General features: G+C 50.3%; 2 protein-coding genes across 5 annotated transcripts in view; one reads left to right on the forward strand and one right to left on the reverse strand.

Moving 5' to 3' along the window:
• Positions 1 to 2,776, forward strand: part of Alox5 (arachidonate 5-lipoxygenase) — a 55,684-nt gene extending 52,908 nt beyond the window's left edge. Inside the window, exons 11-15 of one of the 2 annotated variants that reach the window (XM_005411793.2) lie at positions 166 to 287; positions 365 to 465; positions 636 to 806; positions 1,424 to 1,485; positions 2,209 to 2,353. In XM_005411793.2, coding sequence (XP_005411850.1) covers positions 166 to 287; positions 365 to 465; positions 636 to 806; positions 1,424 to 1,485; positions 2,209 to 2,257 — 505 coding nt within the window. In that variant the 3' untranslated portion in view covers positions 2,258 to 2,353. Of the gene's footprint in view, positions 1 to 165; positions 288 to 364; positions 466 to 635; positions 807 to 1,423; positions 1,486 to 2,208 lie in introns of both variants that reach the window. The other variant, XM_005411792.2, reaches the window with a different exon arrangement.
• Positions 2,777 to 9,893: 7,117 nt separating this feature from the next.
• Positions 9,894 to 22,903, reverse strand: part of March8 (membrane-associated ring finger (C3HC4) 8, E3 ubiquitin protein ligase) — a gene marked incomplete at its 5' end in the record, with an annotated part of 83,082 nt that continues 70,072 nt past the window's right edge. For 2 of the 3 annotated variants that reach the window (XM_005411798.2, XM_013508437.1), the window contains 4 exon segments: positions 9,894 to 12,612; positions 12,804 to 12,951; positions 14,712 to 14,892; positions 17,036 to 17,118. In XM_005411798.2, coding sequence (XP_005411855.1) covers positions 12,308 to 12,612; positions 12,804 to 12,951; positions 14,712 to 14,892; positions 17,036 to 17,118 — 717 coding nt within the window. In that variant the 3' untranslated portion in view covers positions 9,894 to 12,307. 3 annotated transcript variants of the gene reach the window in all.

The raw sequence follows: 22,903 nt of genomic DNA on the forward strand, positions 1-22,903 counted from the left end.
TGGGTCTGGGGGCGGAGCTAGGGAGCCTGGAGGACTGGACTGTGAGGGTGACTGGACCACCAGGAGGAAGACCCTGGGGAGGAGCCCGGAACTGGACGGCGCCCCTCCCCCACGCTGGCCCATCAATTCCCCGGGTCCCTAAATTGATCAGCCACCCCGTCCCAGCTTTGTGGCTGAGATCGTGGACCTGTACTATGAGAATGACCAGGTGGTGGCAGAGGATGTAGAGCTGCAGGCCTTTGCCAAGGACGTCTACATGTATGGCATGCGGGGCAACAAGGCCTCAGGTAGGCGTCGCACCAATGGTGTTGCCCTGTGAGGGACTGAGTGGGCTCAGTCCCGGCTCAGGACACGCGCTCCCCAGGCTTCCCCAAGGCGCTGCGGAGCTGCGAGCAGCTGACCGAGTACCTGACCGTGATCATCTTCACGGCATCCGCGCAGCATGCGGCTGTCAACTTTGGGCAGGTCGGTGGGCTTGATCCTGACACTAATACTAACCCTTCCCTACCTGCTCGGGGCTCTGTGCTGGGTCCTTATTGGGAAGGGTGGGGGCGTCGGGAGGGGCCCAGGTCCTGGGTAGCAGGTGGGTCCGCAGCTGGGCTCCTGAGCCCCACGAGTGTCCACGCTGTCCCCAGTATGACTGGTGCTCCTGGATCCCCAATGCGCCCCCCACTATGAGGGCCCCGCCGCCCACAGCCAAGGGTGTGGTGACCATCGAGCAGATCGTGGAGACGCTGCCAGACCGTGGCCGCTCATGCTGGCACCTGGGCGCTGTGTGGGCGCTGAGCCAAGTGCAGGAAAATGAGGTGAGGCACGGCCAGGGACAGCGGCGCTGGGGTTCAGTCTCCACCGTTCCGTCCTGCAAGCTAGGAGCCTGACTGCCAGCCTGGAGAGCAAGAGGGGGCCAGGTGCCACCAGGTCCCAGGCTGGTGCGGGGGGCAGCGCTGTTCCACTCACTGCCACCAGAGGGTGCCAAGTGTCCCGTCCCACTTCTAGCATGACCAGGCTCTTCCATGTGGTCTTGCCTGGCCGCCAAGGGAAGGGAAAGAGTCCTAGCTCCTTCCAGAGGTGTGCGCCTGTACCTCGCCGCCAAATGAGGGAACCTCGGGGTGGACACAGGCCTTGGCAGGATCTCCCCTGTGCGAGAAGGAGGAGCCAGTCACCAGCCCAGTGCTGGGCCCTCCTGCTCATCCTTGCATCTGGGCTGTGTGATGCATTCCTGGTAGAGGAATGTCATAGTGGTAGATAGATTGTGAGGACTGAATTTCACTCCCCACACTACTGCTCTTTCCCTTGAGACCTCCTAGTTTTATAACCCAGCAGTGCTTTCATACATCAGTCCAGTCTTACTGTGCAGGTATCTGTGAGCAAGCACATAAGCACAAGGACCACACAGGCTCTTTCCCGCAATTCTCTGACCCAGGGGGCCATTGCCTGGCGTTCTGCAGGTCTGGAGCCCAGGAAGTCATCACACAGGACACCACGGTCAGTCCCTCTCTGCTGCACCATTGCTGGCCCCCTGTGGCCAGAGCATTAGATGTGGCCCTTTCTAGATTAACCTGTCTGCCAAGTCTGGGCTCTGGAGCCTGTTCAGGGAAGTGGGTTGGATGTTTCTGAAGGACACATTATACTCATACATATTTCTGGTTCTCTATGATGTCTACACACACACACATACACACACGTGCATGCACAGTGATGACCAGGCCATGCATTCAGCAGGTCCAGCACCTTAAGCACCATCACTTTTGTGGGTGGGGACACAGAGTCTCCCAGTTACTATGAAATGTGCTTTACAATATTGTCAACTATAGCCCCCTGCCATGCCACAGCCCACCAGGACCCTCCACCTGCCTGACTACAGCCTGTACCCACTGACCTGCCTCCCCCACCACTTCCCCCCATAGCCACTGTTCTACTCAACTTTAAGGTGTTTAGATACCATGTATTCATGGGACCATGCACGTTTATCCTTCTGTGCCTGGCTTATTTCACTTAATATAATGTCCAGGTTCATCCATGTTGTTTCAAGTGACAGGCTGTTGTCCTTTTTGTGGCCGTCACTCTTGCAGGTGGCAGAGGGTAGAAGAAATGGGAGATCAGCAGACGCTCCCTTGGGGAGCAGTTCCCCAGGGTAGGGTGAGGTCTGACTATTAATAGGGTCCCACAGTACACTAAGCCGCCTGTCTATCCATGTCTGGCCCTCAGTTGTTCCTGGGCATGTACCCCGAAGAGCATTTCATTGAGAAGCCCGTGAAGGAGGCCATGGCCCGCTTCCGCAAGAACCTGGAGGCTATCGTCAGTGTGATCGCAGAGCGCAACAAGAACAAAAAGTTGCCCTATTACTACCTGTCCCCAGACAGGATCCCCAACAGTGTGGCTATCTGAGCCCACTGTGCCAGACTCCCTCCGGGAAGACCGGCTGGATACCAGCCTTGGGCAGATCGCTGTCATACCCAGGCATGCTGCTTTCACCCCAGGCTGCTCCAGCTGTAGTGAGACAGCAAACCTTCAGTGCCTTTTCCTGCTTTGTCCTCGAGCCCTAAAGATCCCATCCTTCCATGACAGCACACAAGCCCTGCAGGCCTCACACGTGCCGACTGTGCAGCCTCTGTCCCATACTGAGCTCAGTAAGTGGCCAAGCCGCTGGTAACAGTACAACAGGGTAACTGGCCTGGTCTTACTGGAGTTGTGGGGGCTCTTCCTGTTCTACTTATGGTTAATCCAATTTCATGCCTGTAGTACCCAAATAAATTCCTGTTGAGTGAATTAAGAATTGGCTGTCATAGAAACAAAGTTCATTTAAAACAGGTGTCATATCACCTGCTATGCTCCAGCCACCCCTAAACAGCTTATGGCGCACCACCACCACCAAAGGCCATAATCACTGTGATTCCACCTGGGCAAGAGCCCGCCCACTGCCCTCTGGATGTGAGGTGACTGTCCTCACGCCTCTCTCCAGACCACTGCCCTTCTTCAGAACACAGCCCAGTGCCACCACCTCCAGGGAAGTCTCCTTCATCCTCCAGATGGAGCTTCTTCCTCCCCAGGGCTTTGTCTGGCCTCGCTGTCACCCATCAGTGAGGTCTCCCTCAAGTAGGGTGCCTTGGAAGGATAAGGACCTCACCAGGTCTTTCTCTGTGCCCCAGGCTGGCATCAGCATGCAGGCCTCTCCCTCTTCCTCCTGGCAGGGCACTCGATGTGGATTCCAGGCCTCTCTTGGGAGCTGGCCCTCGCCTTCTCCTGAAGCAAGGTTCACAGCATGACTTCCCCCAGGCCCAAGAAGCATCACCTGCCTGAGCATGGGTATGACCATCTGTCCCTCTTACAACATACCCAGCCACAGCCCTAGGACTGGCTTCAGCTTGGTGGCACTAGGGTGTCCAGGGTTCCATCAGGTGCTCTGATGTGCTGGGCCAGTACCTCAGTGTCAAGAAAAGGATCCTACCAGACCAACATGGCATGGGAGGTGTGCCGCACTCCTAGGGCACAAGCGCCTCGGTGTAGTCCTGACCCTGGGATGGCTACAGGAGAGCCTGAGGTCAGCCCCTTCTAGCCAGACTTCCTACATCCATCTGTCATGAGAACTTCCCATCACCCTGTGGGTGACCTTTGGACACATGTCCTAAACATTTGGCCATGGCAGAGGCACTCGGTCCCAGCATCAGAAGCCACAGAGAGGGACAGGAAAGACAGGAAGGAGCAGGAGAAGACATGGGTGGAGAGAAGGGTTTCTTGTGCAAGGAGAGGGGAGCAAGGGCTCTTGGCAAATGGAAGCCCTCAGCTAAGCCTCGCCATGCAGAAGGCTTGCATCTGGTGGAGGTGGCCACAAAGATGTGGGCACAAATGCCACTGTGTATCCAGGGTGTATGGCTCAGGCTGTCTATCACTTGTTCTCTGTCACTAGAGCACCAGAGCTCATTGCTACTCCAGGAGAAAGAGTCCCAAATTCTGTGCAAACACTCTGCCCCAACCTGTGACTCCTAAGCCATGATGCACACATGATCTACACACACAACCTAATCTAGGATGCAACAACGTCTCTTAGTCTATTTATACTGCTATTACAAAAAATAGGACATGGTGGTGCGTGCCTGTAATCCCTGCACTCAGGAGGCGAAGGCAGCAGGAATGCTGTGAGTTCAAGGCCAGCCTGGACTACATAGGGAGACCCTGTCTCAAAAAGACAAAAACAAAAACAAACAAAACCCCCTGAGGCTTGGGTAATTTATAAAGAACAGAAGCTTATTTAGTACTGTTTTGGAGGCTAGAAGTCATAAATGCATTGGCAGGTCCAGTGACTGGTGAGGCTTGGTCTCTGCTTTCAAGAGGGCACCTTGTATACTGTGTCCTCACAGGGCAGACACTCTGTGAAGCTTCTTGTAGAAGGGCATTAACCCCTCACTTGGAGAAAGTCCTCACAGCTCAGTTATCTCCCCACGCCTCATCTCCTACTGCTCCTTCAGGGTGTAAGTTCCAGTGTAATGACCTTTAGAGGGACACATCCACAAACCATAGTGTACCCACACTGAGATGTGAGCTTTGAAACCATTTTCAGTTTAAGTTCAACTAGATCAAAGGCCTCTTGACAACAAGAAAGTCAACACTCTCTGCGGGAATGTAACAGAATTCAGAATCTCTACCAAATGGCATTCAAAATAGCCAGGACACAACAAAAACTTACTCAGTTAGGAAAATGTGATTCATATTCTAGGGAAAAGGACGGTTAAAACAGACTAAATTTCAAGAAGGCCGGATGTTCTTACTCCCAAACATTTTAAAACAAAAAAAAAAACAGCTTTTAGGTTTGTGCTCAATGAACTACAGAAAATGTGCTCCAATTTATGAAAAAATAGCCTATGTCAGCAATAAAAGTTCATTATAAAAGAAAGAGAAAGAGCAGGAGGAGGAGCAGCCAAAGGTATACAAATTTAAAATCTAAAAATATCTGAGGAAAAACAACCCAAGGGCTGTAATAGCAGCAGAGAGGACAGAGAGGGTTAGCTTGAGGACAATCCACAGAAATGATCCAATCCAAAGTGCAAATAAAAAAATTTAATGAATAAAGCCTCAGAAATCTATAAGACAACTTTTATCAGCTATGTAATCAGAATCTTAGAAAAAAGAGAGATAAAAAGAAAACAAGGTAAAAAGAAATAAATATGGCCACAATTTCCCAAATTTCGTGAAATGCATAAATCTAAAGTTGCCAGAAACTCAGCAAAGCCCAAGTGGAATGAACAGAAAGAAAACTGTACCTACATACCCCAGAATCAACCTGCTCAAAACCAAAGTCAAAGATAAAATCTTAAAAGCAGTGATACAGAAAATACCAAGGAACAAACATGAGTGGCAGCCAACTTTGTATCAGAACCATCAGAATCAAAACACAATGGAACAGCCTTTTCAAAGTAAAAAGGTGCAGGGGAGGGGGCACCCACCAAAACAATTCTGCCACCATCAAAAATATTCTTCAAGGATGAAAACAAAAAGTTCAAGTAAAATAATGATACTCTACAGAGAACACACCGAAAACACCACCAATTATAATAACCAAATTCAGTTGTGTAGCTGAATACAAAGTCAATACTCAAAAATCAGTAGCATTTCTGTGCGCAAACAACAAATTCACTAAGAGAAATTAGTGAAACCACACCCTTCACAATAGCACACACAAAAAATGAAGTATTTAGGAATCTATCTAACAAAGGCAGTAAAAAAAAAATTATAAACTGAAAATTACAGTACTCTGAAAAAGGAGATCAAAGATGATAGGAAGAACCAACATAATGAAAATGGCCATACTCATGCAAAATTATTATACAGACTTACTGCAAACTTGATCAACATGCCTCACAGAACTAGAGAAAACATTCATAGAACTCATTTGGAAACAGAAGAAACCTAGAATAGCAAGGCAATTTTGGGCAACAAAGGCAAGGCAGGAGGCATCACAATCCCTGACTTGAAATTATACTTCAAAGCTACCGTGATAAAATCAGCATGGTACTGGCAAAAAAAAAAATGGATCTGAGGATCAGTGGAACAGATTAGAAGATGCAGACACAACTACAAACACACTCAGCCACCTTATCTTTGACAAAGAGGCCAAGCATGTTTACTGGAAGAAAGATAGCCTCTTTAATAAATGGTGCTGGAGAACCTGGTTTTCTACATGCTGAAGACTAAAACGAGACCCATGTCTATCACCATGCACTAATCTAAAGTAAAAATGGATCAAAGCTCTAAATATTAAAACAGAAACACTACATCTACTGAAAGAGAAAGTAGAAATCTACTGGAAAAGAAATCTTGAAGACATAGATGTAGGCAGAGTTCATGAACAAAACCAGACTGCATGGGAAATACTTCAAAGAATCAACAACTGGGATCTCATGTTATTAAAAAGCTTCTGCACATCAAAAGACATCATCAACAGAATGAAAAGACAACACACAGAGTGGGAAAAAATTTTGGCCTTGTCCCTCAAAGGATGTCTATCCAGAACATATAAAGAATTGAAAAAAAATCAGATACCCCAAATTCAAAAACCCAATCCAAAAATGGGCAGCTGAGATGAATACACTTCTCAGATGAAGAAACACAAATGGTAAATAGATACATGAAAAAAATGTTAGTTGGTAATTTGGGAGATGCAAATTAAAACAACACTGATATTCCATCTTAGGAATGGCTATCATCAATAAATCAAAGCCAATAAAAAATGCCGGAGGGGCTGTGCAGAAAAAGGAACTCTTCTCCACTGTTGGTGGGAGTGTAGACTGGTGTGACCACTATGGAAATCAGTATGGAGAGTCCTCAGAGAGCTAGGACTAGAGGTTCCATTCAATCCAGCTGTTTCCCTTCTGGGTATCTTCCCAGAGAAATTAAAAACATATCATAGCACTATCTGTGCACCTGTTCATAGCAGCAAAATTTGTAATAGCTAAATCTTAGAAACAACCCAAATGCCCATCAACCAAGGAATGGATAAAAAAAAAATGTGGTCTTTTATACAATGGAGTACTACTCAGCCATAAAGAAGGATAAACTTGAGACTTTTATGGGTAAATGGATGCAACTTGAGACCATACTCATAAGTGAAATAAATCTGATTCACATATGTAAACATCATATTGTCTCTCTGGTGTGAGAAACTGAAAGAACAGAAAAGGTCTAAAATGTACAACAGATATGGTGAAAAGGGAAGAAATAGTTCAAAAGGAAAAAGGAACCAGGATGGGGGAAAGGGGAAAGGAATGTAAAAGGAAAAAAAACGCAAGTGAGTTATACCACTAGTGTCTCTCAGTTTATTGAAAAGGTAGGTTTGTGCTAGTATCAATTGAAGCATTTTTTATGCCCACATCTTGTAACTGAGTAATTGCTTTAAAGATAACAGTATGCAATGCATTAACTATTATTGTTATTCTATTATTTTATTATGAAATTTTGTTTTACTTTTTCCCATAAAATAAAAAAATTAAGAGAAGCTATTGCCAGCCTATCTACAGTACTAAAAATGCTAAAGGAATCTGTTCAGGGAGATAGGAAATGAGTCAGGTGGGAACGCAGGTGCTCAGAAGGAATAAACAGCCCAAAATGGGGAAAGTATGGTGAATGTAAAGCCCTTTTCCCCTCTTCATCTCTGAACTTACATCTTCCCATTTAAACCAAGCACTGTGGCACTGCTGTGTGGCATCTGTAACGCATCTAAATTCACTTTGTAGGAAGACAGCACAAGACAAGTGGGTATAAGTGGTCTTACTGAGCTACAGGGTTTCTACATTTTATGATTTTACCTTTGTATCAACATAAAATATTAAAAGTAGAAATCTAACCGTCCCAATGCCACCAGTATTGCATTCCTAAATATTTACCTGAGTGTGAGGAAGACACAATCACAAAAATATCTGTACAAAAATACTCCTAGTACTTTTATTTGTGATAGTGCCAAAGTAGAAGTAGTTGAGTATCCAGCAATAAGAAGTGGGTGAAGAGAGGTATAGTCTACAGCAGGATGCTACTTGATGGGAAAAGGTCATCAAACAGCACAGATGAATCTCACAATCATTATACTGACAGCTAAAATTCTTCCATGAGAGATACTGCATATTTCCTCAAAAGGTGCATATACTGTATGGCTCTGTTAAAATTAAATTCCAGAACAGGTTAAAACTTATCTCAGAATGAGGGACAAGGGGAAGAGGAAATGAGAAGAGATGTCAAGGAATTTCCAGGACTGAGATAACGTACTGTATTTTGATAGTGGCTTGGGCTACATAAATGGATACACTTGGCAAACCCAACCAGATGGTACACTTCAGATTTGCGCATTTCACTGTACAAGTACCTAAAAAAAAAAAGCACAATTAGCAAATACAGAATTCTAGTTACTAAGGAAATCGACATGGCTGGCGCACGGTACAGCTGCAATCTCCTCTGAAATGCAAAAACACAACCTAACAGCAATAAATGCAGAGCTGTGTGACAAACCATACAGAAGAAAATGTTAATTGGAGAGCACAAGGCATGTGTACTCTCATTACACTGTTATTTAAATGTCTGGTGTTTAAGAATCTTCCTAGTAAGATGTGGAAAAAACTTACAAAGTCCTACCTAAGTCAATAGGACAAGAAAAGGAAATAAAAAATATACAAAAGAAACAAAATGTCAAAAACAAAAACCTGTGAAATTGTGCTCACTTTGGCAGCACATATACTAAAAACTCCTAAAACTAATAAGGAATTACAGCAGTAAGGTTGCAGGACATGAAGTTAATATATCAAATCAGTGGTATTTCTATATTCTGGTACTGAAGACATAAATGTACACACACTTTACACCCTCTACACACACTAACTCAATGTGGATCATAGACCTAAACGTAAAATAGAGAACTCAAATATCTGAGATGACAATCCAGGAGGAAATGTAGGACAGGAGCAAGAATAAGAGGAAAAGATCAGGTCCCAAGATCCAGCAGGACAAGATCCCAAGGGCCTCCCTCTAGCCCTACCCTAAGATCTGCAGCACCTCCCAACAGCAGCCCTTGGGAACCAGTCGGACACACGGTCTTTGTGGGGCTTGATCCACCATCAAACCTCAGCAGTGGGCAAATGTCTCCTAGAAAGGGTCACAAAGAAAGTGTTATAGGCTCTGTGGCCCACCTAATTGCCTCAACTCCTTCCCCACCTTTGCCAAGCGGGATGAAATCAGCAGGAGCCCATGGGTGCCCACACACGCTTACTCACCGGACAGTATGTGACAGGATAGCCAGCGCCTAATCACCCAGCTGATTTTAGGGTAGTAGACCACTTGGTGTCTCTTCAACCAGTCGTTTCACAGGTCCCCAAAGCACTGCCACCCTCACAGGACTGGGTTGCCCTGAGCCTGGGATGTCTGCCCCACTGGTCCTTCCTGGACAGACTCAGGAGCCTTGGAGCAGCCTTCCCCAGGGCACTTGGGCCGTGGTCGCAGCTCCACCGAGCAACCTCCTGTCTCCCCTTCGCCTCACACAACCAGCCTGAGAGCAGCAGGGCAGTAGGACCCGTACTTGGCATACCAGCCCAAGGACCAAGGCATTACCATGCCCTGGGGAAACCTGCATAGGCCAGGACCCACTGCCTGGCAGAGCACAGTTGCTGTTCCAGCAGTGCTGGTCACCCTGTCCTCTCTACTGGGCATGGACCTCGGACATGACGCAGACACTGAGCCCCGGAGTCACAGCAGCACCCATGCTTACATGAAATGCCTCCCTTTCACCCCCACTGTATCCTCCTGGGCCCCACAAACTGAGTCTGAGACAAGTCAAGGAAATCAGGCCGCAAACACAGGACATTCCTCCCTGATGTCTAAGCAGGTGAGGCCTGGCAAAGGGAAACACCCACGGCCAATTCCTTGGTGAAGAAAGGCTTTATTGCTGCAGTTAGATGCATGGACTCCCTGCACACAGGGCTACTCAAGTGGTAACACTGAAGGACAGTGAAAGTACACAAAGGATACAAAACTAAACATTAAGATTGCTAGAAATTTCCTAAGAAAAATTTCAAACGTGAAGTGCCTTTTATAAAATACACCACACATGCCAGTGTAAATTTGGTTTTTATTAACAATCAACTTTGTATAAACATTGCATCTAATATGCACAGATCAGCTGTGCACCTTGAATAATCACTTCCAAAACAAAGATAAATGCTTCTATTTTCCTGTGTTTGGGTCCTTCCTTGGGATAAAGGGGGAAGTTGCATATTGGAAATGAGATTTAAAGGGAGGGGCATCAGCTCCCGTGTGTGTGCCCAGCAGTGTCCACAACACTAGGCAGGGCACCTCACAGACTTGGACCAAGAGCCAAAGTCAGAGACTGCCAGTGGTACTGGAGCCGCAGAGATGGCCAGCAGTGACACCCTGAGACTGTGGCCTCTGCCCTCCTGCTCCTGAGACCACCTGAGCCTGAGATTGTGTGTGGCTCAGCCAAATGCCAACCTCCACTGAAGCCAGGTAGAAGCAAGGTGAGACCAAGGATAAGCCCCCACCCCCCGGCAACTACAGGGCATGGGCAAAGCTAAAGGCTCTGTGGTCAGGACCCACAGAAAGGGAAAGGCAAGTGGTAGCCAAGGCCCTGAGGGAGGGAAAGATGTGGGATCAGTCTGCAGAGTGGCCCGAGAGCCGATGGTGCCGGCCTTCCTGACAAAGGCGAAGGTTTCCAGCTGGGCGTGGGCAAGGCAAGCGCACCTTTGCCGATGGGGTGTCAGATCCCCCACTGCACACGCTCTTGTCCACTTGAGTCTCAGGGCTTTCCAGGTTCAGGGGATGGGGCTCCAGGAGGAGGAGTTCACAAGGCCCCCACTGGAGGGCGGCAGGGCAGGTGCATGGACTCAGGCCTTACAGGGCAGTTCCTGGGGTCTGGGCAGGGCTGGTGGGCTCACTCCCCTGAGTGGGCAGCCTGTAGCTGCCGGGTGTCCCTGCACTGAACAGGGACGTGGTAATTGCACTTTGGGCACAGTGGGCACAGGCACAGGCTGGATGTGGCCAGGGAGCAGAGGGCAGGGGACCTCAGGGGCAGCTATGGTTGGTACCTGCAGGGTGGAGGAGCAGCTCAACCTGCAGGGCCCTCCTGGGGCCGCGAGCCCTCCTGTTTGTGAAGGCGCTGGTGGGGACTGTACAGACACAGCACTGGCAGTGGCCATGGCACACTCTGGGCCTCTTGCTTGCACTGCAGGATCCTGGCTGCCTCCTGGGTTCACTGTCTGCCTGGGACTGTGACAGTGGCCTTTGAGAACAGAATTTTAGGCAGAGTTTTTAAAGGGACAAGGCCATGTGAGGTGGTGGTTTTGGTTTTGTACCATGAACAGTGCCAGAGGCATCCTGATGACAGGTGGGCTGAGCAGGATCAAGCCCTGGAGGACCTTGTCTTTCCAGTCCCTTAAGGCCATGCTGGGTGGCCCTGGCAGTATGCTGTCCCCTCTGGGACCCACAGCAACTCCACAGTGCCATGGGGGCAGGTACCAGGAACACCAAGCTGCACATTCCTGTCCCCTCCCTGTAAAGTTGGCAGCAACCGGAGCCCGCTGTGTGAAGGACATGATTTCTAAATACTCAGCTGCACTAAGTACAGACTTCTCCCATTTTGATGTCCAAAGCCCTCTTTTTTCAGTGCTGACCTAGAGGAAACACAGGCGGTCCTGGAGACGGACTCCAGGAGGGAACCCAGTTCCGGCCACTGGGTACCACCATTCCCACCAGTGCCGTCCCGGTGTCACGTCCCACAGGGAAAAGGTCCCGATTCTTACAATAAATAAGGCAAAGAGAGTTTCAGCTTTACTTTCACGTGAGAGAGATAACTAGAGTGGTGAAGGGAAGATTTCTAAATGTGATGCTTTTTAAGTGTCAATCCCACTAGACACATTAAAAAATAAAGACTCTTCCGTAAAGTGCTGCTTGTTTAGGAAATCAGGTGCTGCAGGCTCAGGGGATGGCCAGGCAGGGCAAGGCTGTCTCCCCCTGCACCCTGCTCCAGCTGGACCCTTAAGTTTGGCATTTCATTCTTCACTCTGTGGAGACCAGGAGCAGAGTTCAGCAGCCTCCGTGGTAGCCACCAGGGCCTCCCACCTTTCCGCCCCCAGAGCAGCCTGGCAGAAGGGACCCTGACATGCTGGTCACAAGACGGCTTCTGATCATCAAGGAGAGTTCACAAAAGAGGCCAGCAGAGCTCATTGCCTGCCAGACTCTGCTATTAAAGGGCAGGAGAAAAGTACACAGTTGGCAGTAAACAACATCCTTCGGCATCCCACAGATGTCCAGGAACACATCAGACGTGGTTGATCTCCGCCCCAGCGTCCTCAGGGTCTGTGCAAGAGGAGGAGTTTGTGTCAGAATGGCAGAGTCCATGTCCGTCTTTATTTCCAAAGTTGGGCTCTGTTAGTGCAGATTTTTCAAAAATATTCTTTTTGCTTGTTTCTGGACAATTCTGAACATAGATCACTCTATTGTAAGCCTTCAGTCTCTTCCACAATTGCAGGTAGACTTTGCACTGAACATACATAAAAAGAAGTCCTCCAGTGAAGCCAATGGCCACAACCACCAACTTAGTCCAAAAAGGCCACTCCAGGATGCCTGGAAGGAAGAGACTCCATCAGCTGCCAGGAGGGGGAAGGGAATGCAATCCGACTGTGCACTCTCACGACTGCAGGCCCTTCCACCATGAGTCCAGGGATCCCGGTCGTCTGACGGACTCTCCCAGCCCTTCACTTTCAACACTGCAGAGAAGGCCCTCCCAGCTCCCACGCCACTCTCTGAGCACCTACCTGTTGCCTGCCCCTGCTTGATCTCCTCAGCAGTACGGTCGATGAGCACATACAGGGACCACACCACACAGGTGATGGCGATGATGTGGAAGGTCACCGAACACATGATCTTCCTTCGCTCACTGGTTGACATCTGCAGCTTCTCCCACTGGAAAGAGGACATGTGAGTATGAGCCTGGGGCGCAGACTGCAGAGTTGCTGGGGTGTCGGACTAATCATCCCTATCTGTCCAGGGTGAACTGGTCCTGAGAAGGAGGTGCCCGTGGATGAATAAGAAAAATTTTTTAAAAAAGAGACAAGCAAAACAAGAGAGGCAAAAGTCTGGGATCAGGGGGCTTACAGCCTATAGGACTACAGCCCCGATTACCAATCTCAGTCACCTTTTATTGAGCCAGAACCAAGTACAAATGGGTGGATACCAAATGTTTTAGCAAGGAGAGTTAAAGGATTACTCTTCCCCACATGAGATCCAAGACACGCCTATATTCCCAGCACCCAGGAGGCTCAGAGAGAAGGATCGTAAACTCAAGGTTAATCCAGGCTGTATAATAAAGCCTTATCTTAAGAAACTCTAACTAACAAATCTTCGTGTCTTCAATGCATTCTAATCAAAGAATGTCCTTCTCCACACTGGGGGTGATAGGGCTACTGGTGACAACTGCCTCCAACCAGATGAATTCCCTCAACTCCAGAGCTGTCCTTGGAAATCACTCACTGCAGCTGGGACCAAGCACAACCAAGGCCCTGTGTGGTGGGACTGTGGGGACCACTGGGCCAGCAGTGAGCCCATCTGCTCCTCCTGCTGCAACACTCGGTAGCCCGCCAGGCACAGGCCTTTGACCTCAGTCCTGACTCAGACGTGCATTTCAGGTCTCCCTGGTGCACTCAGTGTCACAGCTGGGTGTGTGAATGGCAGAGGCACTCACTGGTCCTCTGAGGCCCCAGTAGCACAGCTGAGAACCAGGCTGAGTTCCCAGCACAGCCAACTCTGCAAGGAGCCATTTCAGACTCCAGGTAGTGTAGTTTCTTTTTCATTGTTTCCCAGGCAAAAGAAAACATAAAGTGAAGAGAACACAGTGTGCGCACTGTGCAGACCCCCAGCCAACACTGGTCGCAGCGCCTATCCAGGTGTTCTGTGCAAGTGAGCTGACAGCAGTGCCTCAGTTTACCTCAACTGTCCTAGATTGTTTACCTGGAGAGCCAGCCTAGGGCAGGTATCTGATACATTCCAGACCTTCCCTGAGACAGGGCTTTTAGTCTGTCCCCGTGTTCTGGCTTCCTCTAGAGACAGGCTGTTCTGCACCCTGCTAATGCCCAGGACGTTCAGCCTAGGCCACAGCCTGAGACAAGGCCTCCCCACATGACTGGTGGAAGCTCTTCTCCACAGATGCCCCACCTTTTCTAACTCCTTCACTTTGCCTGCAAAGGCCCACGCTCCTTGCAGATTCAACCAATGCCAAGCATCTCTACCCTGCTCCACGGGGGCCCAAAAGGATCTCTGCAGGCCCCAGTCACCTCTGACCCAGCACCACACTGGCCTTGCCGTGGGCTGCTATGCCACCCTGGGAGTCCCAGCAAGTGGTTACTAATGCTCAGAGACATGACAGTCTTTCATTTTCTCCAATGTGACCACACTGGGCATACAGAGAGATGTATTACCAGAGTCTGGATAAATAGCCAGTACTGCATAGCTCCTGCAGGAGCGGGAGCAGGGGTTGGAGCCTGAGCACAGCTGAGCCCCCACCCCCAGCAAATTCTTGTCCCAGTGTAGATGGACATGCTGTGTACTATGCCAGACTGAGTAAGGAGGGAAGATAATGGGATCTGAGAATCAGCCCTGGAGAGAGCAACAGGATGTGCATCGTTACTGCCTCAGGGAGGTCTGGGGATGGGCGGGGCCCTTGATACCTTCCGCAGTGGCTTCAGCCGGGTCTCCATGACGAACTCGTACTTGCATAGCTCGCAGCACCGCGCATCAGAGCTCTTGATCCACTGCTGCAGGCAGGCCTGGTGCACAAAGTGTAGGCTGCCCGTGCAGTGGCACGGTGTGATCAGGGGGCTCTCATCGTCGCCCTCGCAGTGGCAGATCCTGCGGGGAGCGAAAACTGTCACTGCAGGAAGGCCATGCCAGGAGGGGACATGCCCAGAGGCCAGTCCCCTAAGAAAACTCAGGAACAGCACAGAAGCGACGATGAGCACAGAAACACAAACACGGATGAAACAGCAACTAAAACTAAAGCGTCTAGCTCATCACACTGACACGGAAAGCAAGAAGGGCCAGAGCAACAGAGGAAAAGTGATGTGATAAATGAAAAAGCATCAACACTGATGGTCTCCCTGAGATGAGTTCAGGCAACAGAAGTTACCATCCAGGACACAGGGGTCATAGCCGGCAGCTAAGTGGCGACACATGCTTCCCATGCAGCCTGCCCACATCCCCACAGCACACCAGCCCTTCTTGCCCCCTCTCATGGTGGGCTGAAGTCACAGCACCTCTCCTCCACCCGAAACTCGCCACCACAGGTGCTGCAGTGGCACCAAATGGGCATTAGCTCTAAAGCGCAGCAGGATGTCTCTAGGACCCATGGAACTCTGGCAGGCTTCCGAGAACAGGGCTTTCTTCCTGTAGCAGGGACAGGTAGGAATGCCTGTGCTTGGAGCACCCAGGACCAGCCTGGCCAGATCTGTGAGAAGTGTCACAGCTGCCACCAAGGAGGGAGGCATGAGAACTAGCAGGTCTGGGGCCACAAGAGGTACTGAGCGGGAGGACAGGGTAGGTGCCATGAGGGCCAGGAGCAGCGCACAGGGAGAGGGAGCAGGGGGCTACTGCAAAGAAGCCTCTGCCCCATGGATGGGGGTAGCAACATAAACAGCTGGGGGCAGCACATGCTTGAAACTGGACCAGGCTGGAGATACTATCTTTTTCTTCCAAAAAATCTACAGATTTTTAGATGGAATGAGTCATCTTGGCCTTTAATATGTGTAGCTTCTTCCTCGTCTAAAACTGTTGTTTCTAGATGGCATCTGTGCTCCTGGAGAAGACCACTAGCCCACACCGGCTAAGCCATTTCATGTTCTATTTTCCAGAAACTTCACATATTAAAGCCAGGGAGGCAGCGGTGCGAGCAGGGCCGGCCAGACGTGGTCCCCGCACACCAACCTGCAGGCGTCCCCAGAGGTGGACACAGGGGAGGCTGGGGGCCGCTTCTCAGACAGGGGTGAGGGGCAATCCAGATCACTGTCCTTCTCCACAGAGCAGAGGGGTGCCCGCAGGGCTATGCTCTTCAGCCTGGTGGATGCACTGTCCTCGAAGACATCGTCATCACCCATCTCGTCTGAGCAGAAGCCCGTGCTCCCCGCCAGCCCACTGGAGGAGGGGGTGGCATGTAGGTGGCCAGTGTGCGCTTCCAGTTCATGGAATCGGTGCAGGCTGCTGGTGCTTGAGCCACGGGACAGAGAAAGCAGGTAGCGGAGCAGGCGCCGGCTCCTGGATGTAGCCTCGCCATCCGCCTTCTCCTCCCAGAGGGGGCCGTGCTCACCCCTCCTGCTGGTGCCCACCTCCCAGGCAGCTGGCCGGGGCACAGTCAGGGATGGGATGCACGCGTATTTGGAGTGGATGAGAGGAGTGTGGCTCAGCACTCTCCGCTCCTTGAGGAGGAATCTGCTAGTCCTGAGACTGGGGCCTGGGGGCAGAGCCAGCTTCCCCTCAGAGCAGGTTCTCTCCACGAAGCAGGCACTCTCCAGGCTGTCCTGGGCCTTCGCCCCCACATCGCTTAGGGACTTGGAGAACTTCAGGGCTCTTCTAGCCTTAGTGCTCTTGGCAGGCTTCCAGGTCTCAGCCCATTCTGGACCTGAGGGGTTTCTCTTGGTCAACTGCAGTGTGTCTTTACAGACAACTGTCACAGTGAGCCCTGGTGTTAGAGAACTCTGGCAGGGAGGAGCTTTCAAGACAACAGCAGACTGCACAGGACTGTGGTGACAAAAGTCAGAGACCACTGCGCTGGAACTGCATGCAGAACAGTGGGATAAAGCAGAGAGTGAGACCATGTCAGAGAGCAGACACCATGGTGATGGTGTGAGGCCTGTGTGGGGCACTGAGCAAACAGCACACAAAATGGACTGACTGTGAGACCACAGGCAGAACCACCCAGCACATGGGAAACCAACAGCCTACAGACATAGTGCTGATTTGGGACTGCACGGACCGTACTGCATGTGAAGCCAAGTGTTACCTGCAGATGTCCTGGTTGGATGGTGTGATAGAAGTGTGAGAGAAGGCAGACACCGGAGCCGATGAGGACGGAGGACTCCCAGCCTGCAATGATAGAGCCGGTCAGTGTTCAAGGAGGAGCAGAAACCTCTCATTCAGGGCAGCATTGGGTGAGGAGTTGCCCAACACCTGCTATCCCCCTGCCCCACATGGAGAAGTACACAATAGGGTCCTTTGAATCTCAGGAACAAGCAGCAGGGCCCTTGCTCCTTATCTGGTAACACCTGGGGCCACGAGAATCACTCTAGGCTCCTATAGCTGCAGGGCTGATTCCTAAGCACCTGAAGTTAGCCACTCTGTATGAGGTCACAAGAGCAGGCACACTCAGGGGCTCTGCCCATGTACAAGTTGCATGGTCCACACCTGCTGACCCTGGCCTCCCTGTTCCTGATCTGTGTGCCCCTGCCACGGCCTCACACAAAGCCTCCCCGGTCACAGCTCTCATCCTACACAATGCCACGGGCCATGACACCAAGCCTGGCTCAGAAAGGTTGAGCAAAGAATGCTACCAAGAGCTCTAACCTTGGGATTATGAATTAAGAAAAGTAATATAATTTAAATTTGAAACAACCAGGAGAAAGGGCCTGCAGGACAGAATAGACTTCAGAAGGGTGCTAAACAAGCCAAAATCAGGAGATCTATACAAAGAGGACACCACAGCGACCAGGGAGAAACCAGGTGGGACAAGAGCTGCACACGGCCCCAGGGGCCCAGGCCATTGAGGACGAGCCTAGGCTTGGCCTATAGAGCCAGGTTGTCTGGCTCCAGGGCCTCACATCCTTCTAGGGCCATGTGTCAACCATGCAGCTGGGGGAGGAGAGCCTATCCCTGTGCAAATGCCATGTGTACTCTTGCACCAGCCGAGGTGGCACAGGTGGGTTACAGGAAGCAGGGGCTATGAGAAGTATGGAGTTGCTGCCTGGGTGACTTGGCAGAGCTCTGCAGCCATCCGTACACCAGTGAGCAAGAGCACCTCGGAAAGGGGCTGGGGATTTAGCTCAGCGGCAAAAGCGCCTGCCTGGCAAGCGCAAGGTCATGAGTTTGGTTCCTGGTACCAAAAAAAAAAAAAAAAAAAGAAGAGCACCTCGGAAATTGTGGGGCACAGCACAGCGGTCTGTACACTGCACTTGCGGGCATTCAGTTGCCTGTGCTGTGCTCCAGTAGGACCCATAACACAGAGGCTCACACCAGACGTGACACATGCTTGTGGTGAGCTGCACGACAGCATGGGCAGGCTGTGATGTTACCAGGTGACAGCAGTTTTCCAGCTGCATCAGAAATCCTACAGGGCTGCTGCTGTACATGGGCCTGTGGTTAACTGAGACACCGTTCTGTAGCACCTGTCACCTATCCTCCCTCAGGACAGTGAGCACCACCGAGACTCACTTCCCCCATCCCTGCTGCCTAATGCCAGCGCCCCACCTGGCCCAGTTACCCACCTCTCTACTCTGAAACGGAGTACCAAGTTCCTCTCCCATTAGTATTTCTGAAACACAGAGGAGAGGGACCTTGGGACCATAGGGGCAAGGTCTGTGGTACTCCATGTCCTGCAGGCCCAGTGGCAGGCCACCTTCCCCTGGAGCAGCTGCCCCTGGCTCCACCTATGCACCTTGAGCAGAACACCAGGCCTCCTGGTATTGGGCTTTTCTACTGACCCCTGCAAGGATGCAGATAGCAGGAGGCACCCCAAGGACCAGCCTCTCTGCCCCAACATACCCTGATGCTAAGAGCCTTCATCAGTTTCCTGCTCTCTCCATAATGTCCGAGGGTGACCAGCTCTGCTCAGCACCCATGGGCTGGTTACAGTGCACAGCAGAGACGTGAAGGTCATCACAGCCTCTCCATAGGTGGGCTGGGAGGAAGGCATGTCCAGCCTTGTTTGCCTTTGTCAACCACCCTATGTAACAGTGACACTGCTGACTTATCAACAAGACCCTAAAGATAGCCTGACCCACAGGAAAGGGAAGCCCACAGCTCCCCCTAAGCCTTGGAAGGCACAAGCAGCAAACCCGAGGTCTGTGCCACCATGGCTGATGTTGAGCACTTGATTCCCCATGGGGTCATATCACATAGGACCTGACAGCCACAGCAGAAGGCGAGGCTGTTCCTGACGGGAAAACCCAAGTGTGCTTAGAAAACTGGAGCCCTATTCCGGGAACTTCCTGTTGACTCCCAAATGAGACCTTCCAGTTGTGGAGGGGGATGGGGGGGGCGAGCAGAAAGCAATCTCTTGGCTAAAACTGTGTGAAAATCCCATTTTCTTAAAATGTTGTAATGAATTCTGCCACAGTAAGCCTCTGGGTTCTGTCCAAGCCCCAGTTCCATTCCTGAAGTTCTCAAGAATGACAGCACCACCAGACATCAGTGTGGCCACACTGGAGGCTCCCAGCACTTTTCCATGGGTTCACCATTCAAGATGTGGGGAAGAGGCTTCCCATAGACCCTTGAGGATTCTAAATCCCCTCCCTCTGGGGCCAGGGGGTACAGCCATGGGAGTGGCCAGGGTGATACTCATTGGGCGATGACTTCCGTCAGTCATAGTCATCAGCCTTAGTGACAGTTCTCGGTGGGTGGCAGGAAACTCCCCACTCACAGCCTCTTCCTTCACCTCCCCGCCACTGCACCAAACCCCAGCACTACACTACACTCTCCCTTCCCTACACTAGGAGAGCTGAGAATCAACAGTGGGTCTTGGGCTCTGTGCCCAGGGTGCTCATGCGAATCCCACCAGCAAGCACAAGGCTTCGAGGGGTAGGCTAGTGGGACTGGGGTTCTGAATGTCAAGCTGATGACCTAATGGTAAATGGGAAGGATGTACACACGGGCTTCACAACATGCAGAGATGCTTAACTTCTCCCACAGTGAGAAAAACAAATTGACCATAATGAGCTAACATCATTAACAAGAGAAAGTAAACGAAGTAATACTGACTTTGGCAGCAGTGTGGGCAAACAGGCAGGCTTATGCTCTGCAAGACCTCTACGAGCCGGCAAGAGCCTCAGAATCAAAGGCATGTTCAATTCTTTAGGAATTTCTCCTCACCCAGCACCAAGGGGTTTGCATAGCCCAGGCTAAGGTTACCTCTGCAGCTGGTGAGGCAAGCAGCTACATCTACAGGACAGAGAAACAGGCTGTCAATGGAGAGGAGGGGACCCTCACTGCTCCCAGGAATGGACACAGGGTAAGCCCTCTGGCCAGCACTTCAGACAGAATCACAAAAGACCAGGAGCCTGTCTGGGGGATACTGACTCTCCACAGAGACCCCAGGAAGTGCCATGCTACTGCCTGAGGAAAGCAGTATTTTCCACATAGAAACTCATTTAAAGAGCAACAGATGATTATTGGTAGTCTAAAAAGTAAAGCATGGGGCACGCCTATAATCCTAGCACTCTGGGAGGCTGAGGCAGAAGGATCACAAGTTTGAACTCAGCCTGAGCAAGATCATGTCTCAAAAATAAAAAAAAAAAAATTTAATGGGCTGGGGATATAGCTCATTGTGAAGGCCCTGCGTTCAATCTCCAGTACTAGGGGAAACAAAAACGAAAACAGAAACCTCCAGAAGCACCAACAACTGTAATGACTATCCAGCTCTGAGACAGCAGGTAGGTGAACTAGACTCATGAGTTATAACCTACATTTTAAAAAACAAAACAGAAGCCAGTAAAACGGAGACAGCCAGAGTGTGCGTAATACATGGATGAAGTCTTCAGAGAGAGCCAGGTCTTTCAGCTGTGAATAAGCAAGCTAGGTTTCAACGAAAACTTTGTCTTACCATGGATCATGGTCACAGCAAGCCAAGTCACCGTTCAATCATTCTACAAGGAAAACACAAAGCATCATAGCAGCAGCAGCAGCAGCAGCACGAGATGGTAGGGTCTGCAAGGAGCTTCAGGAGAGGTGGGGTCCCCTCTGCGTGACCAGCATCTGCCACCTGCCTAGGATTTCTGTGGCTGAGTCACAACTCACACAAACTTAGTGACTTACAACTACACAAGCCAACCCTGGCACAAGTTCCAGGGGCCAGGAGTCAGGCACAGTGTAGCCACAGACCCCGGCTCCTCTGGATTGCTGGGTACAGCACATTGCTATACTCAGGACATTGGCACAGCACAGTTCCCTGCAGCTTCAGGACAGAGGCCCCTGAGCACCTGCTGGCTGTGAGCTCACCCCATGACAGGAGCCTCCCCACCACAGGCCATTTGTGCTCTTATCCCGCTCCCTTCCCCTTCTGCCACCAGTCAGAGAAGATTCCCTGCCTCTAAGCATTCGTAAGATTCCAGAGGATCTACCTAGTCCAAAGTCCGCCACGCTGCACACAAAATACGACCACAGAGTGATGCCAGGTTCCAGGTCACAGGATAGGACATCTCGGCGACCCACATTAGAAATCCTGCTCACCAGACCGCCTTTTACTTCTGCTTCCTGCTCAGCAGGTTGCTACCAATCACTGTCCCCAAGCCAGCTGAGATCAGGGACGTACGCCTCCCCAGCAGCAGAAGAGAATGAACTTTCTTGGTGTCCGGCACAGGGAGCAGCATCTGAGGTGACAATTCAGCACACTCTCTGCTCAGACAGAAGTCACTCTGTCCAAAAGAAGCCTCTATTATGAGAGCCTGATTTCTATAAATAAACACCCAACTGTACACAACTTCAAAACTGAGTGACAATGAAAGGAGAGGCCATTCTGTGTCTGTGCTGATAAATACATGTTGACTCTTACTGCAGGGCTGTGCCAAGAACCGGCATCCACAAAGGCAATTAATTATGCTGACCATTAAAGGCCCAACCGGGCACAATATAGGATTCATGGAGGAGAATGTACAATACCGACCACTAATGCCCAAAGGGTGAAGGATTTCCATTATAAATGAGCTCATTAGCATTTTAGCAAGTAGCATTAATAATTCTTTTCTTTTGTGGCTTTCAGAGGGAGCTGGAATTACATGACTAGCAATATATTCCCAGCACAGTAAAGGGCTAATGTCACAGCATGCCAGACCAGCGACCCAAAGGTGGCAGCTGAAAGGACTTTCTCAGGGCTTGCCTTCCCAAGCAGGGCTCAGCACTACAGCTGGAATCTTGCAAAAATTGTGTTTTCAATAAATTACACATAAGGCAACAATTTCCCAGAAACTACAGGTGTAACCATGGAAAGGTCCCAGACCACTAGCAGTAACAGTGTCTGGGAGTTCCCATTCTAAAAGACCATTTCTTACTGTAATCTCCTTTCAATGTTTAACTTTTCAAATATAACCAAAACGTATCTTCATTGCCAAGAATGCTCTGCTGAGGGACTTCTGGGGTGTAGGCAAAGCACTGGCTTTTGACCCCATAGTCCTTAATATGCTCTGCAACCACACCACTAAGCACGCCACTGAATGGAGTTTAATCATTTAAGAGCTGCGTCACAGATCCGCAGGCCTGTTGTGCAGACCACATAAAATCAGAGGTGGGAACACAAGCAAGATCATGTGGGCCATGACACAGGAACAGGCTGCCCCACTTGAGGCCATCACACCTCCAACTCACTCCCCTCACCTCTATCGCATGAAAATGAGTCTTTTCTTTTCCGGATTTTGTTTTCCATATGAAGAAACACACACCCTGCTTACGTGTAAGCCGTATAATACCTGAGTCTGGCCCACCAGGACTTAGAAGCAGAGAGTAAATCCCAGCCTTGACCCCATGCAGGTCTGTCTGCAATACGCAGAACATCCCTAGACAGTTTCTGCTGTGCCTCATTCATGCCTCAAGGCAACAAGAAATGTAAAATATTCAAGGCATAGAGCAATATGTGTCTGCCTGCCATGCAAAAGAGCAAGACAGAGGT

Source organism: Chinchilla lanigera, unplaced genomic scaffold (assembly GCF_000276665.1).
Source record: "Chinchilla lanigera isolate Chin_1 unplaced genomic scaffold, ChiLan1.0 scaffold00145, whole genome shotgun sequence".
Taxonomy (NCBI): Eukaryota; Metazoa; Chordata; class Mammalia; order Rodentia; family Chinchillidae; genus Chinchilla; species Chinchilla lanigera.